The 19,931-nt window shown below is 39.6% G+C and overlaps 1 protein-coding gene across 4 annotated transcripts in view; it reads right to left on the minus strand.

The window, feature by feature from the left end:
* Window positions 1–14: 14 nt before the first annotated feature.
* Window positions 15–19,931, minus strand: part of c10h1orf112 (chromosome 10 C1orf112 homolog) — a 38,975-nt gene continuing 19,058 nt past the window's right edge. For all 4 annotated transcript variants that reach the window (XM_034179812.1, XM_034179810.1, XM_034179811.1 and 1 more), the window contains 12 exons: window positions 19,049–19,235; window positions 15,928–16,010; window positions 12,577–12,628; window positions 10,389–10,478; window positions 10,002–10,187; window positions 9,793–9,912; window positions 8,126–8,221; window positions 7,852–7,965; window positions 7,010–7,114; window positions 914–994; window positions 689–829; window positions 15–339 (listed from right to left, as the gene is read on the minus strand). In XM_034179812.1, the coding sequence (XP_034035703.1) occupies window positions 136–339; window positions 689–829; window positions 914–994; window positions 7,010–7,114; window positions 7,852–7,965; window positions 8,126–8,221; window positions 9,793–9,912; window positions 10,002–10,187; window positions 10,389–10,478; window positions 12,577–12,628; window positions 15,928–16,010; window positions 19,049–19,235 (1,459 nt within the window). In that variant the 3' untranslated portion in view covers window positions 15–135. The remainder of the gene's footprint in view (window positions 340–688; window positions 830–913; window positions 995–7,009; window positions 7,115–7,851; window positions 7,966–8,125; window positions 8,222–9,792; window positions 9,913–10,001; window positions 10,188–10,388; window positions 10,479–12,576; window positions 12,629–15,927; window positions 16,011–19,048; window positions 19,236–19,931) is intronic.

The raw sequence follows: 19,931 nt of genomic DNA on the forward strand, positions 1-19,931 counted from the left end.
TTCTGCTAAATTTACACGATAACCAATAAAGTTTAATAAACATTTGTCAAAACTGACTGCAGTGCTATTAAAAATGAACAATTCACACAGCAGCAAAGTGAATGCAGTTACCACATGGAAACGAACCAGGGGATGCTAGGTTTTGTGTTTGGCGGTGCTGATGTGGGTGATGAGGGTCTGTAGCTCCTGTAGTCTGGACTCCAGCCACTGTGGAGGTCCTGCATTAGCAGCATCTTCACTGAGAACCTGAATGGCCTTTAAAGCCCTCTCAGCGGTCTGGATGTAGCGGCTGTACTCCTCCTCTGTGCTCATCTCCTGGCGAGCTCTCTTTGGACATGGCTGAGGAAGAAAGGGGGAAGAGTCCCCTTAAATTAATTTTATGACATGAATATCTTGCTTTTTACATTATCACTTGCTGCAAAAACAAATACTTTAGTAGTTGGTCAATAAGGTTTGCGTTGACAAGAGTTCAGCACTTGAAAATGTGAAAGGATGTGCGCTTTGATTACTGCAGTGATTGAGACTACAAGCAAATCACACAGCTTTAGACCACATTTAAAAATGTGACTAAATCCTAAAAATGCTTTTAAGGGATGACAACAACCACAAGTCAGTGTAAATGCCAGCCTCAGGTTGAATTTAGTCAAGAGACACTATAAACATCGTTTGTCTGAATGATGCCTCCAACCTCTGAATCAGCAGCTTCAGTAGCCAGTTTGTGAGGAATGTTTTTGTTGGCCTCCAGCCGCCTGCTGTGTTGCTCAATGAGTGGCGTCTCAAGCTTGAGTCTCTCCAGGCGGGACTCTTCATTTTCTTCAGCGTTCACAGTCTACAACAGAACAAAACGTCATTTACAAACATGTTTTAGTTTAGCTGCTGCAGATCATCACAAAACGATGACCTGACCGCTCACCTTGCTGAGATAATTGACCACCTTGGTTTTGGTCTCTTGTACACACAAGCTCTGAGAAATGACCTCCTCATGATTTGTAACCTTAAATACCAAACACAACATTACCATAACACAGGATAGCACAGTTTTATTGTCACAAAAAAAATCTTATCCTTGACGACGAAAAAAAAATTACGACAAGCTTCTATATATATATGAAATAATTTATGACAAAGTACTAAACATTCTTCTGGGTGGGTGAATGCCTGATTTCAAATCAAATCAATTTTATTTATATAGCGCCAAATCACAACAAACAGTTGCCCCAAGGAGCTTTATATTGTAAGGCAAAGCCATACAATTCTTCTTTGTCTTTCGGCTGTTCCCGTTAGGGGTCGCCACAGCAGATCAATCGTTTCCATCTCACCCTGTCCTCTGTATCTTCCTCTGTCACACCAACCACCTGCATGTCCTCTCTCAGCACATCCATGAACCATCCCGTAGTTATGCTGCTATAGACTTAGACTGCTGGGGGATTCCCATGATGCACTGAGTGAGTGTTTCTCTTTTTGCTCTGTATGCACCACTCTGCATTTAATCATTAGTGATTGATCTCTGCTCTCCTCCACAGCATGTCTTTTTCCTGATTCTCTCCCTCAGCCCCAACCAGTCCCAGCAGAAGACTGCCCCTCCCTGAGCCTGGTTCTGCTGGAGGTTTCTTCCTGTTAAAAGGGAGTTTTTCCTTCCCACTGTCGCCAAGTGCTTGCTCACAGGGGGTCGTTTTGACCGTTGGGGTTTTTACGTAATTATTGTATGGCTTTGCCTTACAATATAAAGCACCTTGGGGCAACTGTTTGTTGTGATTTGGCGCTATATATACTCAACAAAAATATAAACGCAACACTTTTGGTTTTGTTCCCATTTTGTATGAGATGAACTCAAAGATCTAAAACTTTTTCCACATACACAATATCACCATTTCCCTCAAATATTGTTCACAAACCAGTCTAAATCTGTGATAGTGAGCACTTCTCCTTTGCTGAGATAATCCATCCCACCTCACAGGTGTGCCATATCAAGATGCTGATTAGACACCATGATTAGTGCACAGGTGTGCCTTAGACTGTCCACAATAAAAGGCCACTCTGAAAGGTGCAGTTTTGTTTTATTGGGGGGGATACCAGTCAGTATCTGGTGTGACTACCATTTGCCTCATGCAGTGCAACACATCTCCTTCGCATCATCCGTGAAGAGAACACCTCTCCAACGTGCCAAACGCCAGCGAATATGAGCATTTGCCCACTCAAAGTCGGTTACGAGGACGAACAGGAGTCAGGTCGAGACCCCAATGAGGACGACGAGCATGCAGATGAGCTTCCCTGAGACGGTTTCTGACAGTTTGTGCAGAAATTCTTTGGTTATGCAAACCGATTGTTTCAGCAGCTGTCCGAGTGGCTGGTCTTAGACGATCTTGGAGGTGAACATGCTGGATGTGGAGGTCCTGGGCTGGTGTGGTTACACGTGGTCTGCAGTTGTGAGGCTGGTTGGATGTACTGCCAAATTCTCTGAAACGCCTTTGGAGACGGCTTATGGTAGAGAAATGAACATTCAATACACGAGCAACAGCTCTGGTTGACATTCCTGCTGTCAGCATGCCAATTGCACGCTCCTCAAATCTTGGGACATCTGTGGCATTGTGCTGTGTGATAAAACTGCACCTTTCAGAGTGGCCTTTTATTGTGGACAGTCTAAGGCACACCTGTGCACTAATCATGGTGTCTAATCAGCATCTTGATATGGCACACCTGTGAGGTGGGATGGATTATCTCAGCAAAGGAGAAGTGCTCACTATCACAGATTTAGACTGGTTTGTGAACAATATTTGAGGGAAATGGTGATATTGTGTATGTGGAAAAAGTTTTAGATCTTTGAGTTCATCTCATACAAAATGGGAACAAAACCAAAAGTGTTGCGTTTATATTTTTGTTAAATGCAGAGTGGTGCATACAGAGCAAAAAGAGAAAGAAACACTCATCATGGGAACCCCCCAGCAGTCTAAGTCTATAGCAGCATAACTAAGGGATGGTTCAGGGTCACCTGATCCAGCCCTAACTATAAGCTTTAGCAAAAAGGAAAGTATTAAGCCTAATCTTAAAAGTAGAGAGGGTGTCTGTCTCCCTGATCCGAATTGGGAGCTGGTTCCAGAGAGGAGCCTGAAAGCTGAAGGCTCTGCCTCCCATTCTACTCTTACAAACCCTAGGAACTACAAGTAAGCCTGCAGTCTGAGAGCGAAGCGCTCTATTGGGGTGATATAGTACTATGAGGTCCCTAAGATAAGATGGGACCTGATTATTCAAAACCTTATAAGTACAAAGAAGAATTTTAAATTCTATTCTAGAATTAACAGGAAGCCAATGAAGAGAGGCCAATATGGGTGAGATATGCTCTCTCCTTCTAGTCCCTGTCAGTACTCTAGCTGCAGCATTTTGAATTAACTGAAGGCTTTTCAGGGAACTTTTAGGACAACCTGATAATAATGAATTACAATAGTCCAGCCTAGAGGAAATAAATGCATGAATTAGTTTTTCAGCATCACTCTAAGACAAGACCTTTGTAATTTTAGAGATATTGCGCAAATGCAAAAAAGCAGACCTACATATTTGTTTAATAAGTGCATTGAATGACATATCCTGATCAAAAATGACTCCAAGATTTCTCACAGTATTACTAGAGGTCAGGGTAATGCCATCCAGAGTAAGGATCTGGTTAGACACCATGTTTCTAAGATTTGTGGGGCCAAGTACAATAACTTCAGTTTTATCTGAGTTTAAAAGCAGGAAATTAGAGGTCATCCATGGCTTTATGTCTGTAAGACAATCCTGCGGTTTAGCTAATTGGTGTGTGTCCTCTGGCTTCATGGATAGATAAAGCTGGGTATCATCTGCGTAACAATGAAAATTTAAGCAATGCTGTCTAATAATACTGCCTAAGGGAAACATGTATAAAGTGAATAAAATTGGTCCTAGCACAGAACCTTGTGGAACTCCATAATTAACCTTAGTCTGTGAAGAAGATTCCCCATTTACATGAACAAATTGTAATCTATTAGATAAATATGATTCAAACCACCGCAGCGCAATGCCTTTAATATCTATGGCATGCTCTAATCTCTGTAATAAAATTTTATGGTCAACAGTATCAAAAGCAACACTGAGGTCTAACAGAACAAGCACAGAGATGAGTCCACTGTCTGAGGCCATAAGAAGATCATTTGTAACATTCACTAATGCTGTTTCTGTACTATGATGAATTCTAAACCCTGACTGAAACTCTTCAAATAGACCATTCCTCTGCAGATGATCAGTTAGCTGTTTTACAACTACCCTTTCAAGAATTTTTGAGAGAAAAGGAAGATTGGAGATTGGCCTATAATTAGCTAAGATCGCTGGGTCAACTGATGGCTTTTTAAGTAATGGTTTAATTACTGCCACCTTAAAAGCCTGTGGTACATAGCCAACTAATAAAGATAGATTGATCATATTTAAGATCGAAGCATTAATTAATGGTAGGGCTTCCTTGAGCAGCCTGGTAGGAATGGGATCTAATAGACATGTTGATGGTTTGGATGAAGTAACTAATGAAAATAACTCAGACAGAACAATCAGAGAGAAAGAGTCTAACCAAATACCGGCATCACTGAAAGCAGCCAAAGAGAACGATATGTCTTTGGGATGGTTATGAGTAATTTTTTCTCTAATAGTTAAAATTTTATTAGCAAAGAAAGTCATGAAGTCATTACTAGTTAAAGGAATACTCGGCTCAATAGAGCTCTGACTCTTAGTCAACCTGGGGTTGTTCTTATTTTCTTCAATTAGTGATGAGTAGTAAGATGTCCTAGCTTTACGGAGGGCTTTTTTATAGCGCAACAAACTCTTTTTCCAGGCTAAGTAAAGATCTTCTAAATTAGTGAGACGCCATTTCCTCTCCAACTTATGGGTTATCTGCTTTAAGCTGCGAGTTTGTGAGTTATACCACGGAGTCAGGCACTTCTGATTTAAGGCTCTCTTTCAGAGGAGCTACAGTATCTCACTCACAGAGTTTAGGTAGCTACTCTGCCCTGTGTTGGTATATGGCATTGGAGAACATAAAGAAGGAATCATATCCTTAAACCTAGTTATAGTGCTTTCTGAACGACTTCTACTGTAATGAAACTTATTCCCCACTGCTGGGTAGTCCATCAGAGTAAATGTAAATGTTATTAAGAAATGATCAGACAGAAGGGGGTTTTCAGGGAATACTGTTAATTCTTCAATTTCCATACCATAAGTCAGAACAAGATCTAAGGTATGATTAAAGTGGTGGGTGGACTCATTTACATTTTGAGCAAAGCCAATCGAGTCTAACAATAGATTAAATGCAGTGTTGAGGCTGTCATTCTCAGCATCTGTGTGGATGTTAAAATCACCCACTATAATTATCTTATCTGAGCTAAGCACTAAGTCAGACAAAAGGTCTGAAAATTCACAGAGAAACTCACAGTAACGACCAGGTGGATGATAGATAACAAATAAAACTGGTTTTTGGGACTTCCAATTTGGATGGACAAGACTAAGCGTCAAGCTTTCAAATGAATTAAAGCTCTGTCTGGGTTTCTGATTAATTAATAAGCTGGAGTGGAAGATTGCTGCTAATCCTCCGCCTCGGCCCGTGCTACGAGCATTCTGGCAGTTAGTGTGACTCGGGGGTGTTGACTCATTTAAACTAACATATTCATCCTGCTGTAACCAGGTTTCTGTAAGGCAGAATAAATCAATATGTTGATCAATTATTATATCATTTCACAAAAACATGTTCTTGTGGAATCACACTGATCTGAACATATGTCAGACCTGTTGAAATTAATGAAAATGTATTGACATAATACATTTTGCATGGCTGTCAAAATACAATAATTTAGATTAACAAGAGTCATTAGGACATACCCCTCCACCCCCCGTCCCCAAAATCAGTAATACAGTCTCGAAATAATCACTCACGTACACCCTTATGTTAAATATAAATGAAATTGGTCAACTGGTTCTTGAGATATCGTGCTAACGGGCAAAAATAGACAGACGGATAGATGGACATGCTGATCACTATATCCCCCCCAATTTCATACTGGGGGTCATTAATTATACAAGTTAAAACATCAAAAACAGTCTTGATTCATGGAACCTCCTCATGCCCTTTGACCTGATAATTATTACCTCTGTCAGTGAAGTTGGGTGGAGGTTATATTTTCACCCTTGTTCGTTTGTGAACAGCACCCTGTAACCCACGATTTTTCATATATAGCTATGAATTTTTTTACAGAGGACTCATATCTTGATAGGCAAGAACTGATTCAATTTTCAAGGTCAAAGGTGAAAGTCAGGAAAAATCTTGGAAAACTGGGAAAAAATCCCAACACTGAACAGATTTTCAAAAATTAATAACTCAAAAAATACAGAATTTCTTTCATATTTGGGAACGTTGTGTAGGATAGTATCCTTTATCGACAGACAACGTTTGATCTGGATTATAGATTTTGAGGCCATTTAACTTTGAAAATCCCATTTAATGTATATTTTACATTATATCTTAATCAAATGTGCCCCAATCACACTCATATTTGAAAGTGAGGTGCAGACTGGCACTCACTATTTCCTGACAAAGTTTGATCCAGATCTGATCCGGATTGTGGATTTTGTGGACATTTGAATTTAATACTGAAAAGCCCATTTGGTGTACATTTTGCATTATATCTCAAACAAAAGTGCCTCAATTACTCTCATTTTTCTGTTATGGATTTACCTACACCACTAAAATTGGATAGAGGTTCCAAGTTCCAAAAAGCAACAACAAACTGTGCATAGCAGAGATAACCAATGTTCTGTGAAAATTATCTGAAGAAGAATTCAGAAACTGTAAAAGTTGGCGGAAAAACCTGACACCACCCCAAAACATTGATTCAAGTGCATGAACTAAATACATACTCCTGACATTCGATCACATCTATTAAATCTTAAAAAGCCTTTCGAGTGTGCAGACATGCATGTAATCACAACAATCACGAGAATGAAAGTGCTACATTACCTCTGCAAATTGAGAAAAGGCCTCCAGGGCGTGCTGATGCTGCAGCCAGGATCTGTCAGCCAGCAGCACAACAAACAGGCTGCTGAGCCTCGGCAAAATTTGACTCTGGCCAAATGATGGCGATAGTGAGGGCAAAATATAAAGACAAGATCATTCAGAAGGTCATTTTAATGTTTTAAATAATATTTGCATGCATTTTCACTGTAAATATTCTATAAAAGCACATTTCAGCAAATTCACCTATAATTTGTAGCCGATTATTCATTTATTAATACCTTCACCTTGAGCTCTTCTACCCAATTAAACTTCTATAAAGCACCCCCCTCCCAAATATCTCACTGTGACCTTGAAACTGGCCTCAATGTCATTTTAATCGACTGGTGTCAGGGGATGACTCAAGTACACCCTTATTCTAAACATGAATGAAATTGGTCAACTGGTTCTTGAGATATCTCACTAACCAATAAAAATGGACAGACGGACAGACAAAGAAACTTGGTGATCACTATATCCCCCTGTATTTCATACTGGGGGATAAAAAGGGGATGAGGCTGATGCTCAGCCAAGGGAATTCCAGCGCACAGACACGATATATAACACAGCCTCATTTGGTCAAAGAAAAAAAAAAAAGGAAATTTACGAGAAAATTTTCAGTATTTCATTAATTTCAGTATTAAGAAATCATGATGAAAACATCATTATATTTGAAACCTGATTTGACACGTGGAATCACATGTGTATATCAGTTTTAAAGATGCTTCTTGCAAATGTAGCAGAAGAACAATGTTTACGTGTTAACCACCGAGGAAGGAGCTTGACCACAGTCACGTTTTTGTACCTACCTGGCTGTCAGGAGGGACAAAGATCCTCCCCAGGGAGGCCAGGAATTCCAGAGCAGCTGGCAGCAGTTGATCTGCACATTTATGTGTCACCAGAGCATCAACACACAGCAAAGCCTAAGAGACACACACACACACACACACACACACACACACACACACACACACACACACACACACACACACACACACACACACACACACACACACACCAGTCAGCAGACTTACTCTTCATTGTCCACTTCTGCATCCTGAAGTGTGAAAGCTAAAAACATACCTGAGAAATCAGCTGTGGCTGGAAGTGATTCACCAAAACAGCCGATAAGGACAGCAGCAGCTGCAGCGTGCGCAGGAGCACAGCATGATCCTGCACCTGGAGGTCACACAATTGTTACCTAAGATTAATGCATGTACAGTAGTGTTCAGAATAATAGTGCTATGTGACTAAAAAGATTAATCCAGGTTTTGAGTATATTTCTTATTGTTTCATGGGAAACAAGGTACCAGTAGATTCAGTAGATTCTCACAAATCCAACAAGACCAAGCATTCATGATATGCACACTCTTAAGGCTATGAAATTGGGCTATTAGTAAAAAAAAAGTAGAAAAGGGGGTGTTCACAATAATAGTACTGTGGCATTCAGTCAGTGAGTTCATCAATTTTGTGGAACAAACAGGTGTGAATCAGGTGTCCCCTATTTAAGGATGAAGCCTCTTTGAAAGCCTGAGGAAAATGGGACATTCAAGACATTGTTCAGAAGAACAGCGTAGTTTGATTAAAAAGTTGATTGGAGAGGGGAAAACTTATACGCAGGTGCAAAAACTTATAGGCTGTTCATCTACAATGATCTCCAATGCTTTAAAATGGACAAAAAAACAGAGACGCGTGGAAGAAAACGGAAAACAACCATCAAAATGGATAGAAGAATAACCAGAATGGCAAAGGCTCACCCATTGATCAGCTCCAGGATGATCAAAGACAGTCTGGAGTTACCTGCAAGTGCTGTGACAGTTAGAAGACGCCTGTGTGAAGCTAATTTATTTGCAAGAATCCCCCGCAAAGTCCCTCTGTTAAATAAAAGACGTGCAGAAGAGGTTACAATTTGCCAAAGAACACATCAACAGGCCTAAAGAGAAATGGAGGAATATTTTGTGGACTGATAGAGTAAAATTGTTCTTTTTGGGTCCAAGGGCCGCAGAGTTTGTGAGATGACCCTCAAACTCTGAATTCAAGCCACAGTTCACAGTGAAGACAGTGAAGCATGGTGGTGCAAGCATCATGATATGGGCATGTTTCTCCTACTATGGTGTTTGGCCTATATATCGCATACCAGGTATCATGGATCAGTTTGTATATGTCAAAATACTTGAAGAGGTCATGTTGTTGCCTTATGCTGAAGAGGACATGCCCTTGAAATGGGTATTTCAACAAGACAATGACCCCAAGCACACTAGTACACAAGCAAAATCTTGGTTCCAAACCAACAAAATTAATGCCTCGCATATGTGAAGAAATCATGAAAAACTGTGGTTATACAACTAAATACTAGTTTAGTGATTCACAGGATTGCTAAAAAAGCAGTTTGAACATAATAGTTTTGAGTTTGTAGCGTCAACAGCAGATGCTACTATTACTGTGAACACCCCCTTTTCTTTTTTTTACTAATAGCCCAATTTCATAGCCTTAAGAATGTGCATATCATGAATGCTTGGTCTTGTTGGATTTGTGAGACTCTACTGAATCTACTGGTACCTTGTTTCCCTTGTAACAATAAGAAATATACTCAAAACCTGGATTAATCTTTTTAGTCACATAGCACTACTATTATTCTGAACACTACTGTACGTGTGTGTGTGTGTGTGTGTGTGTGTGTGTGTGTGTGTGTGTGTGTGTGTGTGTGTGTGTGTGTGTGTGTGTGTGTGTGTGTGTGTGTGAGACTCTACCTGGTCAGCACTCATTCGTGACCACAGCTGTGTGACTATTTCCACTGCAGACGACACACAGGGCTCCTTGGGAGGTGACTGGACTTGAAGTACCGCAAGGAGAGAAGAGAGTGAAATGTTCTGGAAGGACGAGACAACAGTCTGAATGTTTCTGTGTCAGGTGCGACTGTAACATCCCCGTCTAGTGCTACAGTTAAAGTTGCTCTCACCAGTCTGTCCAACTGGCCAAGTTTGCAGCCGCCGCTATCCCACTCAGTGAAAATCCTTTGAGTAAGAGCAACGATGTCTGTGTCCACACAGTGGCGTGCTTCATGTGACAGAGCTCTGAGGAGGATGTGACACCACAGGTGTAGGTTTTCCACCTCAGAGGGCGGGAAGCGCAACACTAGCTCCATCTGGGAAAAAAAAAATATCTGCATGTTGGAACTGCACGAGAAATGAGGGAGGACTGTTTTTTTCCCCGATCATAGACAAACGGTCTATGTCATTTCTATTAGAGTGTCTTCAGATGTAGTTTGAGACGATAAACACACATCAGATGTGCACAGACGCCACAGGATAATTAACATGGTGGGAAAGTCTGTGGGATTTCTGACCTGGTGCTTTGGTGTCATAAGGAAAACCATACGTCTGAGCAGCAGGGTCAGATGGAACAACTGGTAACACTCAGCGGTGCACATTTTCACCTGGAGGAGGTGAGACAGACACACAAGGGGAGATGAGACAGAGAGACACCACAAGAGGCAAGCAAGAGAGGAAGAGGAGCACTTAGCTATGATTCAGCTTCTCATGACCTCCATACATTAACTCCTTCTCCATGCACCGTGTACAACATTGTTGTACACGTACCCCTACATTTTATTAACACATTTTAATATATGGTCAGAAATAAATGCAAAGCAATTTTGTTTAATCAAAGTATTTTTTTTTAATATCCAAAGTGATTTGGCAACAAGAACAAAGCAAAATGCTTTCATAAAGTGAAACAAAAAATTCTGACATAAAATGTAAGCCGGACACAATTATTTTCTTTGATAAATTTATAGTAAATCATCACTTTTACAGCCAGTTTTCTTTAAGGTCTGGTCACAAGGTACTTAACGAAGGGCAATAAAGCCCAAACGAAACAAGAAATCTGGACTTTCGCTGGCATCAATTAACCTTCGCGCAGCTTCGTTCCTGCAGCCTGGCGCTTCGTCAGGATTTATAAACTGTCGAAAAATTTGAACAAATGCCGCCGAAAACCTCAATTCATTTGTATTTTGTTTTGCAGTCGTTCTTCACGGTTTATCGTTTGCTTATTTTTTGTAACGTTAGCATTTAGTTCGACTTCGTTCGACCAGCTGAATGTTTTCACACAGTGCAGAAGCTGGGTTGTGAGTGCTGCTGCTGCCATTGCATTCATGTACCGTCGGAAATTACACCGCAAACTCAGTCTGTTTGCTTGGATTTTTTTTTTTTTTTTTCTTATCTGGGTGAGGGGTCAGCTTCACTGGGCTCAGGCACCTTATATAGGCCAGAATTAGTCTTTTGTGTAGATACAATGAATTATTTTACCAAAAATAATTCACTCCACAGTTGGTCGGATCGCACGCTTCTGTTTGCAGCTTCTTCAGGACTCAGGCCCTACAGAGCTCCGTCCCAGCGCCGAGTCCTGGAAGGCCTGGAGCCACTGTTCCTCTTTCGTTCCTTTTGCGTTCTTGATTCGCAGGCTATGCAGTAATGGGAAAAGCCAAAAGCTCATTCGTCCACCTTTTCTCGACGATTTGTGACTTTTCTTTCTTTTTCCCTTCGTTCAGGAATCATCATATGCCATGTCACCAGGCCATTAGACAAGTCAGGAGGGTGGACACATGAACATTTCTAAGTCACTAAATATGTCTTGGACATCACATTTTTGTTTCCAAATAACTTTGGACATTTCAAAAAAAATACTTTGATTAAACAAAATTGCTTTGTTTGCATTTATTTCTGACCATATATTAAAATAAGTACATAAAATATAGGGGTACCAACAACTTTGTTCATGTGTAGCTTTCTCACAATTGATATTTTCTGAGAAAACTATTTCAGTTAGTAACATGGATGAATGGGAATACATTACATTGTAGGTTCAAATACAGCTCAAAGGAACTTTTCCCACATTAAGTTTTGCATTTTTAATATCATCAGTAAAAGATCAGCAATCATTGCATTTAATTTTCAAACTTCTAAGTTATAATAAGAGTTTCTTCAGGAAAAACATGATAACCACTCTGTAGCCAAATTCCAGGTGAAATTATACAACAGGATGGGAAACTCAAGACAGGAATACAGAATGGATAGAACATGTGGCTGGAGAAGGTGCCAAATCTTTTCATCTGTATTGCAAATGTGTGACAGCAAACTCAGAAAAGTGAAAAGTGATCCAGAATATTTCAAAACATTATGGAGTCCATATTAAAGCTAAAACGTCATGAGCTGTGCTAAATGGCTCGTCAGTACCTCACCAACTGTTTTGAAACAAATGTTCCATTTGATTGTGCCCTCTGGTGTTGAAAGCTGGTGTTGAATTACACCATCTTAGAAATTCCTATTTAAACACTGCAGTCAGTACAGGGTCTGTACATGTGCAAGCACATGTCCTGCTTGTGTCAAAATTTAATGGGTATACAAAGATGTGCAACAGCTACATTAAAAAAAATACCTTAAGGATGTGAATAAAACTGAGTTCAACCTGAAAAGTGTGTACATGACTGTGCAAGCAAATTCTTTTTTAATGTATTACACATGCTTTCTGCCTACCAGCTCAGCAATGAGAAGAACATGATGTAAACAAAGCTCAGCTGTCCCATACCTGGAGACAAAATTGGTAAAAATCAACATACACAGACATTTACATTTGTACATACAAAATGTTTAAGACTTTAACTTCTATAAGGACAAAACCAAATATTAGTTTTATTATTTTTAAGTAAAAGCAGTGGCCTTAGTGGCCAGCAGATGGTGCAAGCAACTGAAAAAATCTTGACTGAATATTTTCTGTGAGTGGACAGCCGAGTGCTGAAGGCGTGAGGTCCTGTAGGGGGGACCGGGTGCATGCTCCGCTGGAAAATTTTGAAGCAAATGGCACCATTTTTTCAAAATTTCAGGGGAGCTTTTGAAAAAATGGTGCCATTTGGTGCATTCTGAGAGCACTTTGGTCAGTTTTTCTTGGTTTAAAACAGTGGTATTTGACTCTTACACTGGAACAAAATATGGCTCAAGTCTTGATTTCATTAACATTTATTTACTATCTTGTATGTATTGTTTGTAATAAGTTTCCACAAATGGACCGACTGTCTGCATTAAATGACTTTAATTCTACTTTTATTGGTTTTACTGTACTAAATTCTAAGTGTGTCTTATAAAACAAATCAATAATTACACCCTTTCTGCTTTGAGTAAATAAAACACTTAAAGATATAACTATTGCCAATGAAAAGTCTTTTGCCACTTCCAAGTCATTTAAAACTGATTCAACAGTTAAAAAAATTTATTTAAAAAAGACCATCACCAGATCAATATCACATAATAATGCCAAATGCCACCACCAGACCAACTGAATTCTAAATAAAGTATTGTGAAATGCCATCACCAAAATGCAGTGCTTTTAAATGCCACCAGTTGTAATATAAATAATAAAAACCCCAACCAGTGAATGAATATACTTATAAAGTATTTAGCATAGTGCTTTAATTTTACCTCAAAATATTTTATTTTACAAACTATATTGCGTCATTTTTGAATGGTTCATCTATTAAAAAGTAAAAACGGAAGGAAATCAATTATAAAGCTATATATATATATATATATATATATATACACACACACGGGTGATTCTTAGACTACGGGCACTTATGTCCTTTGATCATATTGTATGAAAAACAGAAAAAAGGGGAAATTTCACACTTTTATAGTTATCTTTACAATGAAAGTGTGTTAAGAAATTTGTTCTAGTAGTCTATGACGACTTTTTCACCTTTGTTCAGCATCATTATATGCAAATATTGCCGTTTTGTGCTTGTCCCACACCCAGACTTTTGATCTTCAATGATAAAAATGAATGGTAAAGAAAATATCTCTGAATAAAATATCAGTAAAATAATCAAAACATAATTGGGGTATTCAATGTCATACAACTGTTGTGATTTTTTTTTTTAAACAAAATGTAGTTCTCCCACACTATTGCCGTAATTTCACACTGTAATGTCCCTAAACAGTTTGTATGAAAGATTGTTTGGGTAGTTTTTATGGAGATAAACAGTGACATCAGAGCACATGTATATAGCGCCAAATCACAACAAACAGTTGCCCCAAGGCGCTTTATATTGTAAGGCAATGGTGTGGTGGAAATTACATTTACAAGGCCAATAGTGCCCGTAGTTAAAGAATCACCCTCCCCCCCCCACCCCACACACACACACACACACTTTCGGCACCCCTGATAATCACTTTTTGTGTCCTTCCCCTAAACCATGATGTTGAACAATCTTTGTTTTCAGGTCATTTGAGAGTTGTTTAGAGGCTCCCATGTTGCCACTCATTAGAAGAGATGCAAAGAGGGGAAACATTTGCAAATAGCCACCTTACATATTCTTTCTCATGATCTGATTCACCTGTGTAAGGAGGTCAAGGGTCAGTGAGCTTCCCAAACCAATTTTGTGTTCCAATAATTAGTGCTAAATGTATTCAAATCAATAAAACGACAAGGCTGCCCAAATTTATGCACCTGCCTAATTTTGTTTAAAGAATTATTGCACACTTTCTGTAAATCCTATAAACCTCATTTCACTTCTCAAATATCACTGTGTTTGTGTGCTATATGATACATTTAACTGAAACTGCTGATCCAAACAACCAATGATTTATAAAAGAAAATCATGGAAATCATCAGAGGTGCCCAAATGTTCGCATGCACACCCACACTATATATATATATATATATATATATATATATATATATATATATATATATAATATTTACAGAACATGTAAATTTCCACAGTCATTGGCTGTCATTACATCATCAATAAATGCACAAGTTTACGTTGATATTTTGGACACTTTTCTTATCCCATCAATTGAAAGGATGTTTGGGGATGATGAAATCATTTTTCAAGATGATGATGCATCTTGCCATAGAGCAAAAACTGTGAAAACATTCCTTGCAAAAAGACACATAGGGTCAATGTCATGGCCTGCAAATAGTCCGGATCTTAATCCAATTGAAAATCTTTGGTGGAAGTTGAAGAAAATGGTCCATGACAAGGCTCCAACCTGCAAAGCTGATCTGGCAACAGTAATCAGAGAAAGTTGGAGCCAGATTGATGAAGAGTACTGTTTGTCACTCTTTAAGTCCATGCCTCAGAGACTGCAAGCTGTTATAAAAGCCAGAGGTGGTGCAACAAAATACTAGTGATGTGTTGGAGCGTTCTTTTGTTTTTCATGATTCCATAATTTTCTCCTCAGAATTGAGTGATTCCATATTTTTTTCCCTCTGCTTGGTCTAAAAAAGTAACCATTACTGACTGCCACAATTTTTCTTCCTGATTTCTTATAGTGTTTCTTAAAGCCAGAAAGTTGCCATATGAAATTACTTTAGTTTTGTGTCATGTCTGTGATCTGCTTTTTTTCTACAAAATTAAACAACTGAATTAACATCCTCCGAGGCCGGTGATTCCATAATTATTGCCAGGGGTTGTAGCAATATGGCTTCACAAGCACTTTTTTTCTTTGTTTTTTGTTTCACATTTTGTACATAAAGACCTGTGCATATTTATGTTGTTATGGTCACTGACCCAAAATAGCAGGTTCACTGGTCTTCAAATGTATCTACGTATGAGGAGCCAAACTCTAAGGGCTGATTATGCAGTAGTTTCTGCTGTGTTTCTGACAGAAATACTGTGAACACACTCATTCCATTAATCTTATGTTTGCAAAGTTTGTAAGAGCTGGTATTTTAATGCAAGATCGTACATATGCCAAATTTTGCAATGTTATTTTTCAGCCAACTGAATATATCTAAATTTACGATGCGGCCATTAATACTAAAATGCTGGTCACTAAATAGGCACAATGAAGAGTTAACACTACTGTGCTACTCCTCGCTCTCACCGTGCAGTAAAGCACCAAACATCTGCAGCCAACAAAGCTGTCTGAGTGTCTGCTTGTAGTAAAGCTTCAACCAAACAGCGCTCCTGGAAAAAAAAAAAAGAATAAATGGGGATGAGAAGAAGTGAGGGAGATGGGGGTGGAAGCAGAGTGCAATTTCAGAGAATGAGGTAATGGGAAAAACACAAGGCATTAAAAAAATAAGCAAAGATAGAGGGAAAAGAAAGTGAAATCATCATCTGTGCTGAATAGCAGGAAATCCTGAACAAAATTACAGCTAACAGTCAGAAAGTGATTAGATATATACACAATGACTTTAGACTAGACCAATCCAAACAGGATTTTGATGTCAGTGTCTGTGATGTAATTTACACCAAAACCTTGCCATTTGTAATGTGTGCAATTCCACTTTTATTTTACAAAGAATTGTTAAGGACAGCCGGACATTTTACAACTGAAGAATAGACTTTAAAAACAGCTGCCTAGTACAAATAAATGCTGTATTCGTGATCAACAATCGTCCAACAGTGTGTGCACTAACTTTTTTTTTCAAAATAACCAGCTTTGACAAAAAACTTCAAATGTGATTACGTAAAATGTGACAGATGCCTATTCATAGATAGAAAGATGGTCAAATTGTGAAAATTCAAGGTATCACGTCTCATCACCCTACTGTGAGACCGTTGAGTAGCCAGTGTGTCCAAAAACTGCACCTGCACCACTAACAAGTCTGGGTGACATTTTGGGTGTTACTATGGACAACTAAAGATCAGCAGTGATACACTAAGTGCTACTGCCTCACGTCAACAGTAGCAGCGATGGTTTCAGTGCATTGCTGAAGAACACGAACACAGGCATGTGTTGTCAAACCAGCAACTCTTCACTTAATGCACAGCACACGGTCCTGTCCGGGGTAGTCACTAGTGATGGGATGAATAACAACTGGTGCGTCAACACTGTGCCGAGTACACAAGAGTGAAACCCCGTATCGGTGCGCGTATCGCTTTAAGAAAAAATCACGTGACCGATACAGGAACTGTGTCGTTCAGCTGCGTGTTTATAAGGAAACAAACTGTATCAACATGTTGCGGATTTGTTGGATGGAGTTTTGCTGGTGGATTTTTGCTTGCCCTCACCTTGTTCCACTGACTTCATGGCACGTTCAAAGATGTTTCCCCAGTCCGGAATAATTTTGATCTTTTGACGCCAAATAAGATAAATCTTTTTCTCCTTTCGGCATTGTTTACTGTTATTTTTCCAATTAGATATGTTTGTACTCCTTTACAATACTGGAAGAATAACCAGAAAACATATACACACCTTTATCAAGTCGCACTGAAGTGTTTATGCTCACCAACTTCATCTGTACCCTGTGAAAGAGTTTTTTTCTAAGGCAGGGGAACTAGTGTGTAAGAGGAGAAATCGCCTTGGAGCAAAGACACTTCAGAAACCTTTGTTCTTCAATTAAAAAGCAAAGACACTTCAGAAACCTTTGTTCTTCAATAAAAATGCATAAATGAATCTATTTTCAGTCTTTTATTTTGTATGCTTTAACACTTAAATTTCCATACACAAGTTCCAAATTTTAACTCTGAATTTTATTACAAATTTGCTATATTTTACAAACCAACTCAGTTTAGCATTTACACAAACAAGGTTTTAAGCAAATTTTAAACTCTTTTCATGAACAGCTTAACTTGACACACAATTTGAGCACATGAAATTATGCAATGATGAGATCATATTTTAAATAGAGGACTGGCGATTAACTATTTCACAGGCTGACGTTGCGTTTGCAGCACGGTAACTTTTCCATCTTATTTACCTGCAATGATTTTATAACTACTGCAGGGGTCACTATTGAGCGACCAACACAGTGTCAACAGTGCCGACACAGTTTGTGTAGTGTGTCAATACACTCCTTGAGGTATCATCATCCCATCACTAGTAGTCACCGCTACATGCACAGCTTGTATGCTGTGCTGTCATTTAAATAAATACTACATCTGCATTTGCTATGAAACCAAAAAGTTCTACAGAAATGAAACTTGAGAAAAGCGACTCTTACGCTGCATTCACATGTTGACTGTAGAAAAATCATCATATCAGTCATTTCTGTCATCTGCAGCTGCAGACTGTAGATGAAGACCTGAGGTGTGGTGATTTTTCAGTGATAACATTGAAAGATATGAGTTTTAACATTTTGTCCAGTGTTGAATTAGAACAAGAAGCTCTGGTTCCGATGGTAGCTGAAAAAACATTTTATGAGGTTACAGCTTATATGTTTCTACATATACAAAAAATTGTACACAAATCATTCACATTTGCATGATTACATAAAACCAAGTGACTCCCTGTACTTAAATAATCCATCTCTCGCTGCCCATCTTTTCTCCGTGTTAAAGATAAAACAAACGGTTTGTCAAAACTCAGCAAAATGTAAACATTTTTAACTTTTGACAGCAAATGCTGTCACAGTGCGTGGCTACCACACTCAAAGCCAGCAGTGGCATAATTTTCCATTGGTCTCTCACTAAAGACAACAGAACATCCAGCTGACCACCTGCAGCTTCCAGTAAACATGTGAATGCAGCATTACACCTGGACAAGTTCAAAGCAGTTTACCCAAGCACCGTCTCAGCACGACGTGTGTCCAGGTGTTAGTCGGCGTGCTACTCAGCACAGATAAACACAACTCTGGAAAGACTGTTAAATTCAAGCTGCTTTTAAACATCCCCAAATCTTTGGGGAGGTAAGCCAAGACTGGAGTAGGCCCCGCGTAACTTGCCAACCAAATTTTACGGCAAGATAACAAGAAATGAGAACACAGTGCGCATCAAGTTTGCGCAGTTACAAAGAGGTGCAACAGGCCTTGCCTGAACTGTCCTGAGCTGAGCACACGCAATGGCATGTCCAATCTGGTGAAGAGTCCACGAAGCTCTGATTTTTGCCGAGTGGTGTGCTTGCTCAGGAGGACTCAGAGAGGCTTGAGGAAATCAGCCGCAATATACAGAAATAAAACTATGCCCATTACAACATGAAACAGAGCCAAACTCAGCCAAGTGCATGAGTCATCATATCTCTTCTACCAGCTCAGGCTGGACTGTAGATGTGGAAACCTTACCAACATAGGAAAGTACTCTGGTGGAAGTGCAGCCACACTGGCACACACCTGCACACACACATGGTGATGCAGAGTGACCTGAACCTGGGCCTGACCTTTGATCATCACTCCTGGCAACAGCACTGGTACTCGACGTTCAGTACTGCAACGTCGGAAACTTGTGAACACAGCCTGGAAGAGTGGGAGCCTGCAGATGAAAGGAACAGAAAATACCTCAGCAGCATCGTAAAATCTTGGAAAACTAAAACCTGATATTGCTTTTTAGTAATAAATGTGGTGGAGATTTTACAGCAGATCATTTGTCATTTAAATTTATTCATTCATTAATTTTCTGTTTATCCAGGTCTGGGTTGCAGTGGCAGTAGACCAAGCAGGTCATCTTATCTTCAGTCTAGTTCTCTAGCTCTTCCTGGGGGATTCCCACACCAGCTGGGAAGTATAATCCCTCCAGCATGTCATGCGTCTTCCCCAGAGCCTCCTGTGCCTGGAAGACCTCCCGAGGGAGACGACCAGGGTGCATCCTAACTAGATGCTCGAACCACCTCAGCTAGGTCCTTTCAATATGAAGAAGCAGCGGCTCTAGTCCAAGGCACTCCCAAATATACAAGCTTCTTACCCTGTCCCTGAGTGTAAGACCAGCTAACCGACGGAGGAATCTCATTCACACTACTTGCATCTACAACCTCAACCTTTCTGTCATTACCCAAAGGTCATGACCACAGGTGAGCACAGGCCCATAAATCAACTGGTAAACTAAGACTCGTCTTCTAGCTCAGCTTTCTTCACCACAATGGATCAGTACAGCATCCGCAGGACATCAGATACTCCATCTTACCCACTCGTGAACAAGACCCCAAGATGCTTGAAATTCTCCACTTGGAGC

Source organism: Thalassophryne amazonica, chromosome 10, assembly GCF_902500255.1.
Source record: "Thalassophryne amazonica chromosome 10, fThaAma1.1, whole genome shotgun sequence".
Lineage (NCBI taxonomy): Eukaryota > Metazoa > Chordata > Actinopteri > Batrachoidiformes > Batrachoididae > Thalassophryne > Thalassophryne amazonica.